The sequence below is a fragment of the Eptesicus fuscus genome, chromosome 25 (assembly GCF_027574615.1).
Source record: "Eptesicus fuscus isolate TK198812 chromosome 25, DD_ASM_mEF_20220401, whole genome shotgun sequence".
Classification (NCBI taxonomy): Eukaryota; Metazoa; Chordata; class Mammalia; order Chiroptera; family Vespertilionidae; genus Eptesicus; species Eptesicus fuscus.
In genome coordinates this window covers 10,781,172-10,805,539 of record NC_072497.1, presented here as the reverse complement: position 1 = coordinate 10,805,539, position 24,368 = coordinate 10,781,172, and the positions used below count along the sequence as shown (strand labels likewise).

Sequence of the window (24,368 nt, the reverse complement as noted above, 5' to 3'; positions counted from 1 at the left end):
CCTGCCACACCTAACGTCCCCACAGTGGCTCAGGGAGCAGGGGCGGAGACACAGCCCTGCTCCTGCTGTGTGGACTCCATGCTGTCTGTCTCCTGGGACGGTTTGTTGTTGTTTTGTTAATCCTCCCCCCCAAGGATATTTTTCCATTGATTCTTAGAGAGAGTGGAAGGGAGGGGAGAGACCGAGAGAGAGAGAGAGAGAGAGAGAGCGCGAGAGAGAAACATCGATGTGAGAGAGACACATTGACCGGTTGCCTCCTGCATGTGCCCCGACCAGGCCTGGGGATCGAGCCTGCAACTGAGGTACCTGCCCTTGACCGGAATCGAGCCCGGGACCCTTCAGTCCATGGCCCGACGCTCTACCCATTGAGCAAACTGGCTAGGGCTCCAGAGACATTGGAAGGAGGGGTACAGTGAGAATAGATCCTCCCTTCATTGTGTAGGGGCCTGAAGAGTAAACCTGCCCCCCTGTCCCCGTGCTCCCAGTGGGCACAGGTGTGGCCTGCGGCGTCTCCTCTCCCTGAGCCTCACGTCGGAAGGCTGGGCAGGCTGTGTGCGCTGCCTGGAGCTGCAGAGCCCACGGGCTCCAGCATTCGCTGTGTTCTGTTTATGCGGCTCCGCTGTATTTACATTTCCCAGAGTCCTCGGAGGTGGCGTCAGGCTTTGGAAGCGTGTCCGTAGCCGTGTCATTTCAAAGCCATGACGTCCGCGCCGGGGAGGAAGGTATATCCTGCCCCACATAGCTGACGTCAGTTTGGCCCCGCCGCCGCCGCCCGTGAAGAGGACCGGATCGCGGGATGCCAACGCGGCGGGGACCCGGTTCAGCTTCCCCGGGATTGGCAGTGGAGACGGAACTCCAAGGTTGGAATGAGCGTCCGTGCCGCTGGTGGAAAGGGGGGGTGACTGCCACCCCTGCCTGTGAGGACACGCAGCCGGAGGACGGGAGGCCCTGCCTGCGGGGTCGGGCAGCCGAGCAGTGACCCGCGGCTTCGGGTGAACGCTGACAAACGGGGGAGTCCAGGCGTCGGGCTCCGGCCACCCCTTCCTGGCCGAGGCTGGGCTGCCCGGGCCGGGCTGTGCGTGAGATGTTGGGACCAGCCCGGACCCTCAGGAGCTCTGGGCTGCGGGAGGGTAAGAAGCTGGGCCCGTGCCCTAGCGCCGTGGTCGGCAAACCGCGGCTCGCGAGCCACATGCGGCTCTTGGGCCCCTTGAGTGTGGCTCTTCCACAAAACACCATGGCCTGGGCGAGTCTATGTTGAAGAAATGGCGTTAGAAGAAGTTTAAGTTTAAAAAATGTGGCTCTCAAAAGAAATTTCAATCGTTGTACTGTTGATATTTGGCTCTGTTGACTAATGAGTTTGCCGACCACTGCCCTAGCGGGTGTGGCTCAGTGGATAGAGCGTCGGCCTGCAGACTGAAGGGTCCCGGGTTCGATTCCGGTCAAGGGCACGTACCTTGGTTGCAGGCTCGATCCCTGGCTCTGGTCGGGACACGCGCGGGAGGCAACCAATCGACGTGTCTCTCTCACGTCGATGTTTCTCTCTCTCCCCATCTCGCCCCCTCCCTTCCAGTCTCTCTCTCTCTAAAAAAAAAAAAATCAGTGGGAAAATATCCTTGGGTGAGGATTAATAACAACAAACAAAGAGTTACCCGACTCCTGATTGCTTATAAAATTGCCTGCTTTTTCACGCAACACCACGTGGCCACATAGAGCAGCAGCAGGAATTCGTCTTGGCAAAAATTCTATGGTGTGGGGACCACTTGGAAGGGAGCGAGTAGACCAAACTGCACGGTCGCACGCCGTTACATTGGTACAGGTGTCGGGAAGGTGCCTCGTCCTGAGTGACTCACCGATGAATATTATTATCCGGGGGCAGCGGAAACATTCTTGGAAAACGCAAAGCTCTGTGAAAAGAAATAGCTGAGAGGCGGTTAAGGAACGTAAGAAGACGGCAGAGGACAGTTGGAATTTGGAAGGACGGAGGGACACAAAGGCAAGAACTTGGACCAGAGAATGCTAAGCTGTCTCTGCAGAGACGTCCCCATGGCCTTGAAGTGACCTTGTACACCCGCCACCGCTCCGGGGCGTCAGGCTGCCCGTGACCGTCACCCAGGTCACGGGATGAGATTCCCTCGTTTGAACTTTCGCTTCGCTGGCAACGTCGTGAAAAAGAAAGCGGAGCTGGAGACGGGACGATGAACTGGAGGCATCTCAGACGGATCGCATTCTTGGAGTTCATTTCCTGAACGCTGAGCTGCTGCAGCTGGCCGGCCTCGGATGTGTCCAGCGGGAGAGGTTTTTGCAGCCAGAACCTCAGAGGGAGCCACGCAGAGCCACCGTGAACCTCTCCCTGCGCTCGCTTCTGCGCACGGATGCGCAGTCATGTTCTTATTGTTTTTCTTCTTCTTCTTTTTTTTTTATTGATTTCAGAGAGGAAGGGAGAGGGAGAGGAGAGAGATAGAAACATCCATGATGAGAGAGAATCATGGATCGGCTGCCTCCTGCACGCCCCCTATTGGGGATCGAGCCCGCAACCCGGGCATGTGCCCTGACCGGGAATCGAACCGTGACCTCCCGGTTCCTGGGTCGACGCTCACCCACGGAGCCACGCCGGCCAAGGCACGTTCTTGTTCTTCAGGAAATGGGACTGCACGGCCGGCCGTCGGGGCTGTGATCTTGGAGCCAGTCCCTTAGCTGCTCACGGAGAGAAGGCAGTGGGCGAAGCCTGAGCAGTCATTGAGGGAGAGCTGGCCACCAGGGCCTGGGAGACACGTCTCTCCTCGTGCCCCACAGGCCATCCCAGGCCGTCCCAGTTATCAATCAACCAGCCAGCCAGCATGTGACAGCGACCGGCTCGCTGTCACCCACCTGCCAAGCGCAGGCCGCTCTGGTCGGCTCCCATCCAGCCTCGGAGAGAGGGAGATGCCGGCCGTTCCTCGGAGGGCGGTCCGGGTTCGCCCAGGACAAAGCTGAGTGTCTCCTCCAAGGAGTGCAGCGCTCCTCGGGGCGGGACCCATCCCATGGCCCGGGCCGTACCTGCCAACTTGACTTCCACTTGGAGTTTTTACCTGTGGTCATCGAGGCCTTCTGTACACCAGCGGCAGCGGGCCCTGTGGGTCCCCCGCGGCCCACCTCTGCCTCCGTCGGCCTCTTTGGTCTCCCCAAAGTACCTCCCGCTCGAGTGGTAACTTCAGGGGAGAGGCTCGCAGGCCGTGCTCCCCTGCGGGTCACGCACCGCCACTCTAAGAGTTTTATTTGGGCCGTAAAATCCCCGAGTTGTTCTTGGCAGACGTTCTAATGAATTAGAGACCTTGACATCTGCTTCGAGCCGTCCCCTACGGTCTCCCCTGTGTGTTGAGGACGGAAGGTTGTAGGCGATCATATGGGGCGATCCGATTTACTTTCGAAGAGGCGTGGCGTCCACGCGTCCTTGGGGAAGGTGGAGGGGTCTGCTTCGTGAGGCAGAGTGTCTCAGAGTGCAGTCCCGGGTGGCAGTGGCCGTGGCCGTGGCCGTATCGCGTGGGGCCTGTCCGATGGGCACGTTCTGGGTTCCACCCAGACGTCCAGGGGCTTTGGGGTTTGAGAAGCGCTGGTTTAGGGTGTCATCGCTTTTAGACAAAGGGATGGGGCAGAGAGAAGGAAGGATCCTGGAGAAGGAGCATGTCCCAAGTTCAGGAACAGTTCTGCACATCGTGTGTATGTGTGTGTGTGTATGTGTGTGTGAATTAATATTCATCCTATTAAAGCGACTAATGAAAAATCCTAGTTCTTACATTTTTCATTCAATTTACAAAGTCTGTTTCATTGATCATCCAGCAACCCTTGGCATTTAGGGGGCTTTGAATAATATTGGGCCCCATTTACAAATTTGGTGATTAACAACTTTTTGACCTTTCACACGGTGCTTAGAAGTCTAACCTATTCAGTTTCATTTTTAGGTTCTTTGTTTGGTTAAAAAACAAACCCTCGGCCCTGGCTGGCATGGCTCAGTGGCTAGGGCATCGGCCTGTAGACAGAAGGGTCGCAGGTTCGATTCTGGTGAAGGGTACATGCCTGACCCATTCCATCCTCTCTATTGAATTCTAAATATCCCCAGAGGGAGATCCATTTCCTCATTGAGGACAGAATTGTCATTCATTCCCAACACTTTTGGGGTCTCCTCCTCAGGTGGGCTTTTGGGGATGGTTTTAAAAATTATTTTAAAAATCAATTTTGGCCTGGCTGGTGTGGCTCAATTGGTTGTTCGTCATCCCGTGCACTGGAAGGTTGCCGGTTCGATTCCCACTCAGGGCACATGCGGGCTCGATCCCTAGTAGGGAGCATGTAGGAGGCAGCCAATCAATGTTTGCTCTCACCTCTCTCTCTCTCTCTCTCTCTCTCTCTCTCTCCCCCCTCCCCTCCCCTTGTCCCCCCTCCCCCTTTCCCTTCCTTTTTCTCTAAAACTCTTTTAAAAAGTTATATGTGTTTTTGTTTTTTTCCACATTTGCTTTGATTAATAAATACATCTTTGAAAGCAAACCTGGACAGTGGGTGCTGCCGCATATATCACTGGACCCCGCCCCCCACACACCTTGTGACCCCCTCCCCAACACAACTGCGGGTGGGATGCCTCAAGGCACACACAGGCTCCTCCTCGGGCTCCGTACGCTGGGCCTCCTGCTCGGAGAAAGCCCAGGTGTGGGAACCAGGCCACAGTCAGGTGGCCTTGCTGTCCCCCGGCTGCTGGGGTCCCGGCGAGCGTGAACGAAGGTGACCGACATCCCGTGTGTTGTGTTTTTCCCGGGCAGGTCGGCCTCATCCAGCTGGGGCAGGAACAGGTGCTCCTGCAGCCCCTCAACAGTTCCCGGGGCCCGCTCGGCGGCCGAGAGCACCTGGTCAGGCGCAAATGGTCCCTGGCACCCAGCCCCTCCACCGAGGCCCAGGCCCCCGGCCCGCTCTGCCAGGTTCTCACAGGTGAGTCTGGAAGACTGAATGGCTGATTCCCATGTGGCGCCGTCGCACATCCCCTGACCCACCCCCACTGGTGTGTCACCCCATGCAGCCAAGTCACGTGACCTGTGACTCTCTTTTAGGGCGACTTGGTTATTTAGAAACTAGAGGCCTGGTGCACGAATTCGTGCACCTGTGGGGTCCCTCAGTCTGGCCTGTTGGGATCGGCTGAAACCAACTCTCTGATAGCCCCTCAGGGGTCCCGGATTGCGAGAAGGCGGTTCTCAGGTGATGCACCGTGGAATCGGGCTCCCTCCTCTCTGGTTCTGGGTGCATCACCCGAGAACCACCGCTGCCAAGAGACCACAGCTCGGCAGCTCCTGCGTTGAGCATCTGCCCGTTGGTGGTCAGTGCACATCATAGCTACTGGCTGGTCGGCCGGTTGCTTAGGCTTTTATATATATAGATGGGCCTTGCAGCTCTGCTCAGCTATTTCGAGCCATCCTGACCCTGCCCGGTGGTGACCCTCCCTTAGCCTAGGAGGCACGGGAGGTGACCACGCTGGGTCAAGGTCAGCCCTGCCATGCTGGGGAGCTCCGAGTGGTGGATGAAGAGAGGACGCCAGCAAGCATTAGGGTTTTGCTCTGTTCCTTCCCACACCCTCACAAAAGCAGGGAGGCTGGACTCGGGGTAAAGTCACTGGGAACTACCAAGTACCACGAAGTCCTAGGCTAGGGCAAGCGTATGGAAACCTCCCTCCTCCTCGCGTCAAACCCGCACCGTCTGCGGCTGGTCTAGGTGCGCGTGGGCCATGTCGCAGAATGCCCGGCCCGTGGCCCGCCGCCCTCCTCTGCAGGGGCGTGACCTCAAGGATCGCTGACGAGACGATAAACGATAAACAGCGCTTGTGTTTGCATTTCTGTCCCTGGGGTTAGAGTGGAGGCATCCTTTGGAAGGACTGTTTAGCCTCCAACAAAGGAAATGAAACTATTCACAAAAGCAGGGCGGGGAGGATGTGCTGGAAACCAAGTCAAAACAAGAGCAGTCATGCAAAAGTGCAGGCAGCAATTACTGAGGCGGCTTAGGAACTAACCTCCCCCACATCGCACCTCCCGGGGCTCCCCTGTGTGCGGGAGAGGCGGGCATATTTGAGGCCCTTCCCCGGCGGGGGAGGGGGGGGGGGTGCCGGGGGTGGGGGTGGGGGGACACAGACCAGGGAGAAAGGTGTATGTTTTGCTCTGGGGTCCTTCCTTTGCATGAGGGTCTCCGTGAACTTGGCTGCTCCGTTGAGAAGGACAATGGCCGCTATTAATAGGCTTATAATCAGCACCGCACGTTGTGAGTTCAGCAACAGGGAACATTGATTGATTACTGAGACGCCCGAGACTGGCATTGTTGGAGTTTCCGGGAAAGGTGAATCGGAGGGACCCAGCTTTTCCCACGGGAATGGGGTCTTCGTGGCTGAACGTGGTGGCCAGGGAGGTCCCTGGGCCTCGTCCTTAAGGTTGTGTTGCCCCAGCCGGGGACATGGCTTAGGGGTGGCCAGCTGGCTCATGCAGGTGAGGGGGTCAGAAGTCTTCCTGCTCCAGGAAACACTGGGGTGAGCTGTGAGTAGGGGTAGGTAAGCCGCCATGCTCTCCAGGGGCACAGAGGGACTAACGCAGTCAAGGCCAGCTAGAGGGAACCACTGAGCTTGCATTTCTTAGTTTATTTATTTTTTAAAGATATTTTTACTAATTTCAGAGAGGGAGAGGGAGAGGGAGAGAGAAACATTAACGATGAGAGAGAATCATGGATCGGCTGCCTCCTGCACGCCCCCTACTGGGGATCGAGCCCACAACCTGGGCCTGTGCCCTGACCGGGAATTGAACCCTGACCTCCTGGTTCCTAGGTCGACACTCAGCCACTGAGCCACGACGGCCGGGCTGAGCTTGCATTTTCTCAGTCTTTGGGGCTCCCAGAGAGGAGACGGGCTGATCCTATTTCGGTTATAGCTCCTTGTTTTTAGGGCCTTATAAACCGATTCATAAAATATCACTCCAGTTTGGAAGGGACTTGGCATGAGACTGTGGAATCTGTGTGAGCCCTTTCCCCGCCTTTGGGTGAGAGTGTGCGTTTCTGAAGGTTTTTTGGCCATTCTCAACAACTAAAATGGGACTTGGGATCTTTTGAAATGTTTTTCAGTGTTTTTTTTTTTTTTTTTTTTTTTTACGTGGTTATTTTTAGTTTAAAATTTTTTGTCTGTCTTCTGCGGTTATTTTCCTGTCTCCTTTCAGATCTGGTGTAGAGTCTTCACCTCTCATAGTCTCTAGCGAGCATCTGAATTTCGTCTCTTCTTGCTCCACCCTGGTAGATGGGACATGTCATGGTAGAGCCAGAGACTCAACTAATAAAACGACTTTTTGCCACGAGGCACTGTCACCATAGGACTCCTGCCCTGGCCAGTGTGTCTCAGCGATCAGAGCGTCGGCCTGCGCACCAAAGGGTCGCAGGTTCGATTCCCGGTTAAGGGCACATACCTGGGTTTCAGGTTTAATCCAAGTGTGGGAGGTAACCAGTCGATGTCTCTCTCTCACATCGATGTTTCTCTCGCACATCAATGTTTCCCCCTCTCTCTGTCTCTTCCCCTTCCCTTCCACTCTTTCTAAAAATCAATGGGAAAAATATCCTCTGGCAAGGATTAATTCTTTCTTTCTTTCTCTCTCTCTCTTCTCTCTCTCTCTCTCTCTCTCTCCAGGACTCCTACATGTTTAGAACACGTCTGACAAAGGTAACCTCAAAGGAAGGCATCATGGTTCTTTGCCATCTAAGTTCTGTTCTGATTGTTTTTTTAAAAAAACATATTATATTGATTTTTTTACAGAGAGGAAGGGAGAGGGATAGAGAGTTAGAAACATCGATGAGAGAGAAACATCGATCAGCTGCCTCTTGCACACCTCCTACTGGGGATGTGCCCACAACCAAGGTACATGCCCTTGACCGGAATCGAACCTGGGACCCTTCAGTCCAAAGGCTGACGCTCTATCCACTGAGCCAAACCAGTTAGGGCCTTATTGTTCTTTTTAAGTAATTGCAGTTATTTTGTAATATTGTCTGGTCCATTTATAGCATTAACAAGTTATTGTAGTCAGTGTTTAGAAAATACTGTGACTACTCAGAGATTGTATATTGCCAATTTATGCAAGAATTTGCATGTGTGAGTGAGTGTGTGCGTGCGTGTGTGTGTGTGTGTGTGTGTGTGTGTATGCTCTGTAGTAAATGATCGGTTGGGGCTTGTGCTTTGTATCCATTAAGATTCATTTGGTTGGAAATGAGAGAGATCAAACTGGCTTCAACACTGATGACATCGCTGCCACGGGCTCACGGAACTGAGGCTGGAGCTCAGGGAAGGCTTGGCCAGACCGGGCTTCTTGGCAGTTGTTGTTTTGTTTTTTTTTAAAAAAGTGTTTTTATTGATTTCAGAGAGGAAGGGAGAGGGAGAGAGAGAGAGAAAAACATCAATGATGAGAGAGAATCATGGATCGGCTGCCTCCTGCACACCGCCCCCTGAGGATGGAGCCCACAACCCGGGCATGTGCCCTGGCCGGGAATCGAACCGTGGCCTCCTGGTTCCTAGGTTGATGCTCAACCCCTGAGCCACGCCGGCCGGGCTCCTATGGCACATATTTTATAATGATGTTTCCTCCATAAGCCTGAGTGATCGCAGCCTCTCTGTCGTAATTCTGTGTCTTTCCCCTTTCCGTTGTCTTTTGGACGTATTCTCCGTGAGAACACAGAAAAGTCAGTCTAGGGCAAGCACCCTGGCCCTCTTCCGGAATATTCCCATGACTTGATTGAGAAAGAAAATTGAAAACTCAAGCGTGGAGACGGAAAGGAAAAAGCACACCCAGCCGCTGTGTGTGTGTGTGTGTGTGTGTGTGTGTGTGTGTGTGTGTGTGACTGCCTTTCCCACTGCCGTTCCCCCAAGCAGAGGAATTGGACGCTAAGCGTGTTATCTTTTCCCAGTCCTCTCCTGGGCTGTTATGCAACAGTCCCCCCCCCCCCCCCCCCCCCCCCCGCCCCACTTGAATAACTCGAAGCAGAGCCAGCCTCCAGCTTCCATAGGAAAATCTGTCTCGGAGCTGCGGGCAGACCGGTCCAGAATGCAGTTGATTATTTAAAGTGCATGCTGGCCGGGACCAGCCAGGTGGCTGGAGGAAGCTCCTGGCAGCCGGGCCCGCCCTGAGGCGGGAGGAGGAAGAGGAATCGTGGTCCCCAGAAGGCACGGGCCAGGCCCCAGGCCGCCGGGTGGCCGAGGCGCTGACTTCGTGTTCCAGGGCCGGTGGGGGTGGAGTGCGCGGCCCCTGCCAACTCCCGCAGAAGTGTCTGATTTTTGAATCAGCAGCGTCCCCCTTCCCGCTCCCTCCGAGGGGGAGAGCTGGAGGGAATGTGGGCCTGGGCTCGGGAGCCTGCCCGGCCTCCCTCCCAGCAGGAGGACTCGGGCCAGAGTGTCCGACACGCGGAGGAGGGGAAGGGAGCAGACACCCCGTTTGCAGCGACTGTTTGCTCTTTCTAAGCAATGCCTTTCGGGTTTCCTTTTTTTTTTTTTCTCCACCGCAAACGGTCTGGCTTTCTCAGTCCACTCATTTCTCATGGAAAAGCCCAGAAAAAAAAAAAGGCTCGTCAGGACATCTGCTGCCCAGTGTTCTTGGGCGTCCTCCAGCCACGAAGGCAGGGCTCTGCTCCGCAGGGCCCCCCTCCAGGGCGGCGGGCGATGTCTCCTGCAGGACCAGACGGGGAATTCGCTCGCCACCACGGGGATAGGGTTGCACCCTCTGCCTGCAGCCCAGACCTTTCTCAGGCCATTAGCAAGTCACGGATCCTGCACCGTGTCTCGGGGTTGGGACAGAGCTGGACGGTGCACCGTAGGGGCAAAGCCCCATAAAGCCCGCCCAAGGGGGCAGAAAATATCAGGCGTGGCTGGTGGTCGGCAGGGATTGGAGCTGCCTTCGTGGTGGGAACCTGCCGGGAAGGGCCATAGCCCCCCAGGTGGGGACACAGGGAGACCCCATGTGTACCTGCCGTGGGCATCGATGCCACACCCATGCTCAGGGACACTCAGGGGTGGGGGAGGCGAAATGGGGCTTGGCTTCTCTCCAAGGAGACGGCGTTATTTATTTATTTATTATTATTATTTTAAAAGATATTTTTATCGATGTCAGAGAGCAAGGGAGAGAAAGAGAGAGAAACATCCATGATGAGAGAGAATCATCGATCAGCTGCCTCCTGCACGCCCCACGTTGGAGATCGAGCCCATAACCCGGGCATGTGCCCTGACCGGGAATCAAACCCTGACCTCCTGGTTCATAGGTCGACGCTCAACCATTGAGCGACATTGGCCGGGCGAGACAGGCATTATTTAGAGACAGAACTCAGAGGCCAGAGCTCAGGACCCCTATGGAGCCTGGACTTGGCCTCCTGGCCCTCACGGCCATCACAAGGGTTCTTGGTGTCGATATTTGAAGAAGTACCACTTTCTCCCGGATGATAAACCCTAGGGCACCCCCGCCCAAGCCGGCTGCTGCTTTTCCACGTCCTCTGTGGAGTCTTCTGACTCCCCGCGCCTGTCGGGGACCTCCTGGCTTTGACTCGGGGGCACCTTGCCCTGCGCGGGGCTGACCGTGGGCAGGGGCCGGCCGAGCGTCTGGGCGTCACGTTTGGGCGTCACGCCTGGTCTGTCCTGGGGGCAGGGGGTCCTCTGAGTCACATCTGGACGGCTGGTTGGTTCCCTTTGGGGCAGCAGTTAATCACGTTTTCAGTGTTGAGTGTTTCGGGCCGCATGGGGGCCGAGGCCCTCAATTAATTTCTGTCAGGGGCCTGGTCGGCTTGGCTCTGAGTTTGAAAAACTGCCCTTTTCTGTATTGATGGACTTTTCTCAGTGGTCTTGGCTGTTCTAGTGATGTGAGCGTCCGCCTTTCATACCCGCCAGGGAGTGCCTGCCCCCAAACCTCCCTCCATTCCCCTCCTTGGTGCCCTTCCCATAATGAAGACGGAGGTTTGGCACTTGAACGTCCGCAGAGAAATAGCACAGGTGTTCTTTTTTAAATATTTATTTTTTAAAAAATATATTTTTATTGATCTCAGAGAGAAAGGGAGAGGGAGAGAGAGAGAAACATCAATGATGAGAGAGAATCGTTGATCGGCTGCGTCCTGCATGCCCCCTACTGGGGATGGAGCCCACAACCTGGGCATGTGCCCTGACCAGCAATGGAACTGTGACCTCCTGGTTCATAGGTTGCCGCTCAACCACTGAGCCATGGCGGCTGGGCTCCTTGCAGTATTTTATATACATACTAGAGGCCCAGTGCACGAAATTTGTGCACGGGGGAGGGGAGTCCCCTCAGCCCAGCCTGCACCCTCTCCAATCCGGGACCCCTCAGAGGATGTCCAACTGCTGGTTTCGGCCCGATCACAGGGATCAGGCTGAAACCGGCAGTTGGACATCCCTCTCACAATCCGGGACCGCTGGCTCCTAACTGCTCACTTGCCTGCCTGCCTGATCGCCCCTAACTGCCCTCCTGCCAGCCTGATCACCCCTAACCACCTCTGCATGTGAGCCTGATCGCCCCTAACTTCCTCCCTGCTGGCCTGGTCATCCCCACCTGCATGCCCCCCCCCCCCCCCCCTCCCTCCGCTGGCCTGCTGTTCAGTTGTTACTGTGAGGGCGTCATGACCAATTTGCATATTACCCTTTTATTAGTATAGAACAGTGGCACACCGCAGCTCGCAAGCCACATGCGGCTCTTTGGCCCCTTGAGTGTGGCTCTTCCACAAAATACCACAGCCTGGGCGAGTCTATTTTGAAGAAGTGGCGTTAGAAGAAGTTTAAGTTTAAAAAATTTGGCTCTCAAAAGAAATTTCAATTGTTGTACTGTTGATATTTGGCTCTGTGGACTAATGAGTTTGCTGACCACTGGTATAGAAGTTATCTATCGCTTAAACATTCACATATTGCCTTCTACTTTCAGTTCCAAAACGGGAACATTATTTGTCACAGAACAAACTTAAACTCCTCTCCTCCTAAAGACTTATTCTAACTTAAGTAAAACTGCATTATCTATTTGAAAACAAATGCTGCACATTTATAGCTAAAGGATTCTCGGGGGAAGATTTCCATCCGCGCAGAGCAACTTGCCAAATCTTTTGTGACTCCCCGTTGGTCAAAGCCACGAAGAACATGAGAGTCAGCAAGACCGGCCGATCTCCGCTAAAGAGAAGCCGAATGCCTCTGTGACTTGCTATAAACTGCGAACTCCCACGAGAGAAGGTTCTGGTAACAAGCAACATGTAACCGGGAGTCAAAAACCATGTTGCTTGCGTCTGGCAGATCCATCAGCCTGTTTTTCCGAAATGCTTTTATCCCTGGAACGTTGTTGTGCGCACCAAAAAAGGAAGGGTTTTGAGCCCCGATGGAACACGCAGACGCAGCCTACCTTGTGCTTGAACGGACAGAGGCGTGCAAACCACGGAACAGCGGGCTGCCTATAACTAGCTCGACTTGTTCCTAAAACTTGGGCTTCACGTGCGGTTAAGTTTAGGGGGTGTTTTTTTCCCCCCTGAAAATTTATTTTCCCTTCAGCCGAGTCTCTCTTGCTTTACTGAAATGAAATTGAGGATCTCTCCTTCGATCTGCCCTGTTGCCACCTCAGTTGCTCAGAAATCTCTCCCATGGGTCTGAGGTGGAGGTGGGAGGAGCAGATCAGCCACCTGCCGACCTAGGACATGGGCGGAACCAGAGCCTGCTCACAGTGGGGCAGGGGTGGGTTACTTCCAGCCTGCAGGCCATATAAGGCCCCGAGAAATGACTTGGTCAGGCCCTGCCAAGGCCTTCGGGGTGACTTCATTAAATGTTGGACTATATAGAGCAGGCTAATTTTTTTAAAATATATTTTTTAATTGATTTCAGAGAGGAAGGAAGACGGAGAGATAGAAACATCAACGATGAGAGAGAATCATGGATCGGCTGCCTCCTGCACGCCCCCTACTGGGGATCGAGCCTCTGCAACCCGGGCAGGTGCCCTGACCGGGATTCGAACCGTGACCTCCTGGTTCACAGGTCGACGCCCAGCCATTGAGCCACACCGGCTAGGCTAGCAGGCTCATTTTTCAGGGGATCGTTTTGTATGGCCCACAAATGACGTTATAAGCATTCAAAAGGCTCTTGGCAGAACAAAGGTTCCCAGCCCTGTTCCAGATGTCCCCTGCGCTGTGGCAGTGCCTCCCACACGGTGGTTCTCAGTCAGTATTTGCTGGCTGAATGGCTACCTCGCCCCCTCCCCCCAGGCAGCAGGGCCTGGCTGCTTGGTGCCTCTGTGGCCATGACCATGGGTGGGAAGGTCAGGAGGGGCCAGCTCGGCTTTTCTGCCCCTGGTCCTGCTAGTCCCAAGAGCGGGGTAGGGGTCATACCTCCTGCCTAGTGCAAGTGCTGATTTTTTAAAAATATTTTCATTGATTTCAGAGAGGAAGGGAGAAAGAGAGTGAGATAGAAACATCAATGCTGAGAGAGAATCATTGGTTGCAAGCACTGATTTTGGACTTCAGGATTGATCAGTTCTTTATTTGGGATCTTAACTAGACAAAAAAAGAAAAAAGAAAAAGAAAAGAAAAAAGAAAAACACCCCAAAAAACAACAACACACACACAAAAAATCCAATCACAAAACTCTTATTTTTCACCTTTTTTTTGTGTAAGGAATTTACATGCAAAAGATGCCTTTTATGAAAACGACTTGGCCTTGGGCAAAGTTATTTAAAGCATTCATCCTTGGAGAGCAACACTTATTTTTTTTTTTTTTTCCTTTTTGAAAAAAAGAAAAAGAAAAGAGAGGGCCATTCTCTTTCAAGGATGCTGGGTTTCTGCAGCTGCCGGAAAGTTCCCCCGGCTGGGAGCGCTTCCCAACACGCGGAGCCACCGTTTCCAGGCACAAAAAAAAAAGGGTGTTTTTCTACAAACCGACCCTTTGCTTTGGCTAAAGAAGAAAAAATGATCAGAAAAGAATTTGGGAGGGCCTGAGCGTGTTATGTAAGTCTGTGTGTGTGCGCAAACTCTCACCCATCACCTGGAGCCCGGCCGGTGTGGCTCAGCTTCGACTAATCCAGGCCGTGTAGCTGATGACCTAGCCAAGTCCGTCTCTGCTGTTGAGCGAAGGCAGGCGACCTGGACGTGACACAGGAACACACTGTTTCCGGGCAGGGGACAGCTGTCAAATGATCTCAGGCCTGGCCTGCATGGCTCAGTGGTTGAGCATCCACCTAGGAACCAGGAGGTTACCAGTTCGATTCCTGGTCAGGGCACGTGACTGGGTTGTGAGCTCGATCCCCAGAAGGGGGCGTGCAGGAGGCAGCCCATCGATGATTCTCTCTCATCACTGCTGTTTCTCTCTCTCTTCCTCTCTGAAATCAATAAAAATCAATAAAAACATATTTAGTGAAAAGAAAGCCTGGCTAGATCCGCATCACTGATCTCGCTTCGGCCCCATCCCACCCCTGTGCGCGGGCTCCGGCTCCCCGGGGACTGTGCGGACCCCTCCACTGGCCGGTGGAGACTGTCCCTTCTCGCAGGGAGGCTCCGTGGAGGCCTGCTCTGTGCACGGGGTTGGGAATCGCGCCGCTGCCGAGGACTGCACTCACGCCTTCCTTGTTTTCTAGAAAAGAAGAAGCCAAGTAAGGGCGGGCCGTCGCCGGACTGGCGGGAGCGGAGGAGCGCCATCCGACTCACCAATGAGCACACGGTGGAGACCCTGGTGGTGGCCGACGCGGACATGGTGCAGTACCACGGGGCCGAGGCCGCACAGAGGTTCATCCTCACCGTCATGAACATGGTGAGTCCTGGCGGTCCCGACCCAGGCAGGCAGCATCCTCATCTCCTCCTCCGTTCAGGGGGAGGCAGGCCCACACACCTGTGGTCCCCGGGGGGCTGGCGGGTGTGCCCACGGTGGATGGCGCTGTTTGACTGCCTGGGTCTGCATGGTGAGTGGGCCCAGCCCACCACTCCTTTTGGGAGCCATCCAAGACCCCTGCTGTGTGGGGGACCCCTCTCCTGGGATTAAGAGCCCAGTGAGTCCCATCCCTGCTCTCCCTGCTCAGAGGAGTCCAGTCTAGTAGGAGGAATCAAGATCCAAATTTAATGCAAAACAGATCCTGCCCAGCCGGTGTGGCTCAGGGGTTGAGCATCGACCTAGGAACCAGGAGGTCACGGTTCAATTCCTGGTCAGGGCACATGCCCAGGTGTGGGTTCGATCTCCAGTAGGAGGCGTGCAGGAGGCAGCCGATCCATGATTCTCTCTCATCACTGATGTTTCTATTTCTCTCCCCCTCTTCCTTCCTCTCTGAAATCAATAAAAATATATTAAACAACAGCAAAAACTATAAAAACAACAACAACAAAAAACAACAACAATAAAACAGGTCCTGCGGTGCGCAGCGAGGCCTGGCGGGAAGTGGGGACCTCCGATGCGTGGAGTCTTGCTGTATCTGTTTCCTTCTGTGACCGGCTTCTTTCACTGAGCACAGTGTCCTCCAGGTTCCTCCGTGTGGTGCCGTGTGCCGGACTCCCCTTCCTCTCTCAGACCCCATGGTACTCCCTTGTGCACATGGACCTCGTTTTGTTCGCTCACTCGCCCGTGCATGGCCCCGGGTCGCTCCCACCTGCGGGCCGTTGTGAAGGAGGCTGTGGTGAACGTGGGTGTGCAGATGACCCGTCGGAGCCCCTGCCTGGGTTTCCTTTTAGGGATCTACCCAGAGGTGGGATTGCTTTTGCTAACTCCTCGTGCTGCGTGGCCCTGGTTCCTGAGCAGGATTTCTGTCTTTCCCGGTGGCTGGGTAATGACAGGTTGCGGCCTCTAGTCCACCCAGAGGAAGCCCAGACGGTGGGCTGGGGGCCTGGCCCCGCTCCCGACTCCTCCATCTGCGGATAATTTCATCTCATTTATTTTTTTTTTAAATTGTCCGGGGCACGAGTGCAAGGAATAAACCTTCATTACAACAACTGAAGTAGTCATAAGACAAAGCTCCTATTTTTATATTTCTTTTATAATTTCTCTTTTTTTAAATATATGTTTTTGTTGATTTCAGAGAGGAAGGGACAGGGAGAGAAATAGAAACATCAATGATGAGAGAGAATCATGGATCAGCTGCCTCCTGCACGCCCCCTACTGGGGATCAAGCCTGCAAACCAGGCATGTGCCCCGACCAGGAATCAAACCTCGACCTCCTGGTTCCTAGGTCAATGCTCAGCCACTGAGCCACGCTGCCGGGCCTGCTTTGTGTTTTAAAAGATCCCTATGCCTAGCTCTTATCCAGGGACGTGGAGGCCTGCTCCGAGCTCTGTGGCCCCCACAAACCACTCACCTGCCCAGGTCCATGCAGAGGGAGAAGCCTCTTGCCAGCTATCTCTGGGGTCCCCCAGCGGGCAGCGCAGAGAGAGGGGGTGCTGTGTCCCCAGCTTTCGGCTTCCCACGGTTTTCCAAATGTTGCATAGTGTCTTTTTCCATACGTAACTTGATTTTCCTTCGGTTGGGGGCGGGGCGTGGTGACACAGGAGCTGGGATATTTTAAAGAGCAAATCGCAGCCGGGCCCGGAGAGCTGACACCAGCAGACCTGGGTCTGGGCAGCCCCGCTGGAAAACGGGCCCCTGGACAGAGCTTCAGTTGTTCTCAGCTTCCTTAACAACCACCGGCAGAGCGAGACGCTGACGCGTTCCAGGCAGGTTCCGCGCGGGGGGAAAATGACATCAATTTTACTCAATGACCAGGCAGAACGGATAAGCGGCCTCTCTCTGGCGACCAGAGAGGACAGCGCGGTGTGTGAGCACACCCTGGTCCTCAGACCCGGCGGCCTCGGGGGGTGAGGGGATGGGGCTTGTTAAATGCAGCCGTCGGGGCCCACCCCAGGGTCTCCAAGCTGTAGGGCCTGGCTCGGGCTGCAGCGTGTGCCCTTCCAAGTCCCCAGGTGATGTTGGGGCTGCTGCTCCGGGGACCCCACAAGGTGCTGTGGGAGGGAAACACCCCTCCTGTGTGGGGTCCGAATGGCGCCCTAATTGCAGAGTCACTCACAGTCCCCAGGTGCCCCTGGGGAGGCCCTGACTCACACGGGTAGGGAGTGCTGTTGTGAAAACCCTCTTGGGCCCGGCTGGCGTGGCTCAGTGCTTGAGCGTCGACCTAGGAACCAGGAGGTCACGGTTCGATTCCCGGTCAGGGCACATGCCCTGGTTGCAGGCTCGATCCCCAGTAGGGGGCCTGCAGGAGGCAGCCGATCCATGAATCTCTCTCATCACTGGTGTTTCTATCTCTCTCTCTCTGCCTCTCCCTTTCTCTGACATCAATAAAAAGTGTATGTTTAAAAATAAGGTCTGTAGGCAGGCATTTCCCCTCCGTGTGCCCCGTCCAGGGGAGCAGGTGTGGGAGCCGGGCCGCCGCTAAAGTGCTTGCGCCCTGGCGGGAGCTGTCCCACGTTGGGCTGCCTCCCACACGGCCCAGCAGAGTGCAGGGCCGACGCACAGGACCGTGCTGGCAGCCGGTCCGCCAGACGAAAATCGGACAACAGCCACCACACACACAGCAGCAGGCCGCGGAGACATGTAACCGAGCCTCCCGACTGTTTTTTCCCATGGAAATTCCTGCTCAGGACAAGTCTGGAGGCAGCGTCCATGCGATGTTTGGAGAGACACCTGGCCGGGCAGGGAACAGCGCGGCGCGTCGTCTGGAAATTCTGTCTCGGGCGTCCAGCGCTGGCTGCGCCCTGGCGAGTGGTCAGAGCCCCGGCTGCAGCTGTCACATTTCCTTGGCAGCCTGGGGGGCCCAGCTGGGCGGGCCCTCTGCCGCTGTCCTGGCTGGGTGACGTGGGGACACGGCCAGGGAGGGGCGGATGGGGACCCCTGGGGAGGAGCTGTGCACAGGCCAAGAGGGTTTTTGTGTTTTTTTAAAAATATGTTTTTATTGATTTCAGCGAAGAAGGGAGAGAGAGAGAGAGAGAGAGAGAGAGAGAGAGAGAGAGAGAGAGAGAGAGAGAGAGAGAGAGAGAGAGAGAGAAACGTCAATGATAAGAGAGAACCATGGATCGGCTGCCTCCTGCACGCCCCCTTCTGGGGATTGAGCCTGAAACACGGACATGTGCCCTTGACCGGGAATCGAACCCTGACCTCCTGGTTCATAGGTCGCAGGTCAATCACTGAGCAACACCAGCCAGACTAACCATTAATTTTTAAGTAATATATTTTTTAATTAATAGAACTTATATTTTATGATGTATAAATTCATGAATTTATGGTTTATATCTTTATATTTTATGTCTTAGATTTATAGAAAAGTTGAACGCATAGAGGTTTCCCATAACGTTTCACGGGTTACTAACATCTTACATTAGTACGTTGGTTATAACTAACGGATCAGTATTGGTCCATTATTCACTGGAGTCCACCACTGGCTCCGACTTCCTTCGTTTTTACCTAATATCTCTTCTCTGTTCCGGGATGCCATGATATATTTTTAAATGTTTGGATTTACCTCTTTCCTTCCTTTCCTCTCTCGGTAGGTTTACAATATGTTCCAGCACCAGACCCTGGGGATTAAGGTGAACATCCAGGTCACCAAGCTCGTGCTGCTGCGACAGCGCCCTGTGAGTCCCGTCAGCGCCGCGCGCAGGGACCGTCCCGGGTCTGGAAGCTCCGAAGGAGCCCGGGGAGGGGGGAGGGGTGTCGGACTTACCACGCTCCCAGGCTCTGCAGGTGGCATCAGTGTGCCCGGGGCCAGGGACCGGGCATGTCCGGGGGGAGGAGGGCCGGTGCTGTTACTGGAAGCTCAGGGTGCAGCCGTCCGTCCGACCGCTTAGAATCTCGAGGGAACCCTGAGCAGGGGCCTGAGCTCCTCCCTCCCCCGCCCGGCACTCTCAGCGGTGCAGAGCGTGGTGGTGGCGAGGTCTCTGGAACCACGGCCGCCCTTCTGTCGCTCTCCCTGAGTGTCAGCCCACATTTGGAGTCCCCGTAGCATCGCTCTCTGGTCTTCTGGTCGAGTGCTCCCCGGGGGACACTCCCCGGTCAGGCAGGAGGGTGACGGGGAAGGGCCGGTGCTTGGTGGGCGCATGCTGTTCAGGCCACCCAAAAGGACACTTGCCCTTTTTTTAAAAAATATATTTTTATTGATCTCAGAGATTACTGATTTTGAGAGAGAGAGGAAGGGAGAAGGAGAGAGAGAGATAGAAACATCAGTGAGTCCAGCTGGTGTGGCTCAGTGGTTGAGCATTGACCTATGAACCAAGAGGTCACCGGTTCGATTCCCGGTCAGGACACATGCCCAGGTTGCGGGCTCGATCCCCAGTGTGGGGTGTGCAGGAGGCAACTGATCGATGATTCTCTCTCATCATTAATGTTTCTCTCTTTCCCTCTTCCCTTCCTCTCTGAAATCAATAAAAATATATTAAAAACCAACAACAATAGACAAAAAGAGAATTAGGTAGCGGAAAAGGGTGTAAATATGTCCCAGTTAAATTCTAAATTTGAAAAACAAGTTGCAAAATAGTATCTCCTGTGGCATTATCCTATATTTAAAAAAAAAAAGAAAAAGAAAGAAACATCAATGAGAGAGGAACATCGCGGATCGGCTGCCTCCTGCACGCCCCTTACTGTGGATTGAGCCCCCAACTGGGGCATGTGCCCTGACCAGGAATCGAACCGGCAACCTCTTGGTTCCTGGGCTGATGCTCTACCGCTGAGCCACGCCAGTCGGACAAAGAACACTTTTCTTTAATAACATAGTCTTGCCCTGGCTGGTTGGGCTTGGTGGACAGAGCGTCGGCCTGCAGACTGAAGGGTCCCGGGTCCCATTCCGGTCAAGAGCACGTACCTCGTGTCTCTCTAAAAATCAGTGGAAAAATATCCTCGGGGGAGGATTAACCAAAAATAAATGATCAGCATGGTCTTCATTTGAACGTCCAAGTAGACCCACAGTGGCTTCTGTCTGCATCCCTGCGGCCACCCACCAGCGTTAGGTTTGTATTCGGGGAAGCGTGTCTGGCACGGCGCCCCCGCGGGCAGCTGTGTCCACCTCACACTGTAGCCTGAGCACCAACGCCCACTTCCCGGGGCCTTGGCTTCTCTCAATGCCCCCTCCTTCCGCCCTCCGCCCCCCCAATTTCTTTCAGGCCAAGCTGTCCATTGGGCACCACGGAGAGCGGTCCCTGGAGAGCTTCTGCCACTGGCAGAACGAGGAATACGGAGGCGCCCGGTACCTGGGCAACAACCAGGTGCCCGGAGGCAAGGACGACACGCCCCCCGTGGATGCGGCCGTGTTCGTGACCAGGTAACGTGGGAGGCGGCCTGCACCCCCACACGTGCTTGGAGAAAGCCGTTTGCCGGGGAAGAGGGAAGAGGGCCGTTTGCTAGGAATTCAGGCCTGGTCATCGGACCGTTGGCCACCTGTGCGAGCCTCAGTTTCCTCATCCGTGCAGTGGGGATAACAGCAGAAATGTGGAAGCAACTCCCGTGTCCATCGGTGGATGCGTGGGTGCACAAAAGGCATCTCTCTCACATCGATGTCTCTCTCTCTCTTTCTCTCCCCCTCCCTTCCACTCTCTCCAAAAATCAATGGAAAATATCCTTGGGTTGAAGAGTGACAAAACAAGAAAAAGAAAAAGAAAAAAATGGTACAGATGCTAAATTTTGTGTTCGGTGTGTTCTACCGCAATCAAACATGTTTAAGGATGTCCTTTTCCACCGGAGCACATTCCGGGGTGCTGATTGCACGCGGGTGGTTCTGAGTGGGGGTGCTGGGGAGCGGGGAGACTGGAGGTCAGAAAAGCAAGATTTCCTTTTCTTTTTTGTAATCCTTACCTGAGGGCATTTTTTCCATTGATTTTTAGAGGGAGGGGAAGGGCGGAAGTGGGGGAGGAGGGCAGAGACAGAGAGAAACATTGACGTGAGAGAGACACATTGATTGGTTGCCTCCCGCACACACCCTGACTGGGGCTGGGGATCAAACCTGCAACCCAGGTACGTGCCCTTGACCGGGAATCGAACCCGATATACGCTTCGGTGCGCAGGCTGACACTCTAACCACTGAGCCACACAGGCCAGGGCAAGATTTCTTCAGCTGCAGGCAGGGCCTATGCCAAGGCCTGCCGAGGACTCTGAGCCCAGCAGCCCGCCCAGGGCCGGCGCTCTCTGTCTCCCTTTGGTGCCGGCACCTCCTGAGATCCCTGAGCCATCCCAACGGCGCCCAGTTCTGCGGGGCTGCTGGGCCTGCGGGATTGGTGTCTGCCCGCCCCGTCAAGTCCTCCACGCCCTCCAGATGTTCAATTAAAGACCTCCCGGCAGCCGGGGAGGCGGTGTGAGAGTGGGGGGCGGCCGCCAACTTGGCCGCGAGGCATTGTTTAATAATTAGAGGCTGAGAGCTGCAGTTCCCCGGTCCGGATAATAACGGGCTGATGTTTTCCCACGGAAATTGGGTGTGAGGCCGCTGCTGCGCGGGGGAAGCTGCTCCTTCCTCCCAGCGGGATCCGGCCCAGGGCCGCGCAGGCCCCGTCCTCGTCCCGCACCGATGCCGGCCCAGGCGAGGTTTCTTCTCGTTGTGTCCCCCCTCCCTGCCCCTCCATGGGCTGAGCCCGAGCCCAAGAGTGTGTCCCCCCGGACGGCCACCAAGCCTGCAGGCGGCCAGCGCGGGGAGGGGAGCGCGCATGACATCATGGCAGCGGGAGCTGCCGCTGCGGCCACGGCTGGGGCGCCAGAGCACCCCTGAGTGGACCAGGTCGGGGGCCCCGGGGCCCGCACAGAGGACTGGGACCTGGCGTCCACACCTCGCTCGTTGTTAGCTGTGACTCTGTCACCCCCCAGGCCCCGAGCCCTTTGTCCCCAAGAGCAGCCAGAGGCCAGGATGAGTCTGTTGTACCTGCAGGATGGGGGTGGGGTCAGGTTTTGAGCAGCTTCACTCTCTCCCTTGTCCACCGCCACATACCTGGGGGGACCAGGGGGGCTTTAAAGAACTATGTTCAGGAATGACTTTGGCCCGTCCAGCGTGGCTCAGGGGTTGAGCGTCATCCTATGAACCAGGAGGTCACGGTTCGATTCCCGGTCAGGGGCACACGCCCGGGTTTCGGGCTCGATCCCCAGTGGGGGGCGTGCAGGAGGCAGCCGATCCGTGATTCTCTCCCATCATTGAGGTTTCTATCCCTCTCTCCCTCTCCCTTCCTCTCTGAAATAAAAAAATAGATACATTTAAGAAAAGAAACGACTTTTGAGTTGCCTTCTGGTTCCAGCATCTAAACCCCGAGGCTGCCCGAGCAGAGTGGCTTGGGGACGTCACCGTCGGTTGAGGGTATTGACCAGTAGTTGTTTCTGATCCGTGACGTGGCCCACGTTTCTCCCCAGATGCTCTCAGCTGTTGGAAGGAGGTCCTCCAGCCACCGAGTGTTCGGTGTGGAAGGTTTAGCTGGAAAAGGGGGGTCCAGTGTGGCTAGGGGGGGGGGGGGGCGGGTTGCACTCGGAAATGCAGATGAGCTGCCATGGGCAAGCCCTGCCGGTCATGACTCTTCGTCGTCTCCCGTGACAAGTGGAGCGATGACGTTGCGATGGGCGGGACGACTCTCAGCGGGGACAGTGTGTCCCCCCACCCCGCCCCGTGCTGCATGCACCTGACTGCTGTCCTGTGTTCTTTGCAGGACAGACTTCTGCGTGCACAAGGACGAGCCCTGCGACACCGTCGGTGAGTTCCGAGTTAAAACAATAATCGAAGGGCCCGCTGCATCCCTGTCGATACTTCCCGCCTTTCCCGCCGCCTCTTTTCTTGTAGAAATGGACCTGTTGACTTCGTTCTGCTTATTTTCCCAGAAAAGTGTTGCCCGTTCTTACGGCAGGAGGCATCCAGACAGAGGGTTCATAAGGAAGATTGGAAATGATAAGCCCGGGGAGGGACCACGGGGTGGCCCCGAGGTGACTGTATTTGGGGCGCACTTGTTTTTGAGCCTCTAGGCCACCGGAGCCGGGGAGGGGGAACCCCCCTGAGTTATCGCGATGGTCATGAGGCAGAGCTTTCGCTGGTTTGCTCGCGTGCCCACGGATGGTTTTCTCCACGCGTCCTGGCTGAGGGGGGCGCGGGGTGAGCCCTGGCCGCAGCAGGCTTTGCTTTCCGGTCACATAGCAACGCTACCACCAGCACATTTTCCTTCTTCCCCTCCCTCCCTCCCTCCTCTTCCTTCTCCTTCTCTCCCCCCCCCCCCCCCCCACTTCCTCCCTCCCCTCCCCAGGTGTACTGGCTTCTCATAGGCTTCCCATTGGCCCATTCTTTGGGCATCGGAATAGACTGCGAGGTTCCCAGGGGCCCCCTAGAGGGGTGAGGTCAGCGACTGCCCAAACCCCTCTTCCCGAGGTCACCATCCGGCGCCGCCGAGTGCGAACTTCTGCTCCCGATGTGCTCAGCGTCGTAGGAGCACAGGCTAGGACGGGCGGTGCACCCCCTGTGGAATTCACGTGTTCAAAGCCCGGCCTTGCCCTGGAGGCCGGTCGCGTCTCATCTCCATCCTTCTCTCTGGCTTTGCCACGTACAAGCCTGAGGTTTTGGTTAAACCTTCATCATCCTTGCCCTGGCCGGTTTGGCTCAGTGGGTAGAGCGTCGGCCTGCGGACTGAAAGGTCCCAAGTTCGATTCCGGCCAAGGGCACATATCTGGATTGCAGGCTCGGTCCCCGGCCCTGGTTGGGGCTCATGTGGGAGACAACCAATGGAAGTGTCTCTCACATCGATGTTTCTCTCTCTCTGACTCTCCCCCGCCTTTCCACTCTCTAAAAAAAAAATAAAAAATCTTCATAATCCTTAAAAGGATCACTTCAAAGGGGACTTCAAGGCCCTTTGAAATCTGGCTGGCGACGACAGCTGCCATTGATGTCACCTGTCAGTCTTTCTAGGTTGTACTTCGCCCGTCCTCTGAACAGATCTGCGAGCTAGGTGTCGGGCATGCTTCCCCTTTGGGGCCGTGTCCGTAACGGAGTGACTAGACGTATCAGTGTGACTTAGGCCTTGGTAGAGGGACCGCTGACCCCCGTCTCAGTCTGGCTGGGGCTGTCGGTGACCAGTTCATGCTGACCTGTCCACTGCCAGGGCTGCCCGGCGGGGGCTGTCCTCCCCGTGCCCATGACTCAGCTCGGACGGCCACCACGCTTCCGTCTCGGCTGCACCCTCCGGCTCCCTGAGCTTGTCCCCAGGGAGGCACCGGTGCCTCCTGTGCCTCCGAGGACTCTGCGCTACACAGACATGGGCTTTCCCGTGTGCCGTGTCCCTCAGCGCCTGGCCCAGGGCTGGGAAGACTTAGTCCCCACTGTTGGTGAATGACTGATGACTGGATGAGTGATTGAATGGACGAATGATTGAATGGATGAGTGACTCAATGAATAGGAATGAATGATTGATGGAATGGACGA

General features: G+C 55.5%; 1 protein-coding gene across 1 annotated transcript in view; it reads left to right on the top strand.

Moving 5' to 3' along the window:
- ADAMTS17 (ADAM metallopeptidase with thrombospondin type 1 motif 17) overlaps window positions 1–24,368 on the top strand; it is an 87,960-nt gene that overhangs the window by 3,287 nt on the left and 60,305 nt on the right. Inside the window, exons 3-7 of the mRNA XM_054713343.1 lie at window positions 4,788–4,953; window positions 14,616–14,788; window positions 18,499–18,582; window positions 20,104–20,261; window positions 22,615–22,658. Coding sequence (XP_054569318.1) covers window positions 4,788–4,953; window positions 14,616–14,788; window positions 18,499–18,582; window positions 20,104–20,261; window positions 22,615–22,658 — 625 coding nt within the window. The remainder of the gene's footprint in view (window positions 1–4,787; window positions 4,954–14,615; window positions 14,789–18,498; window positions 18,583–20,103; window positions 20,262–22,614; window positions 22,659–24,368) is intronic.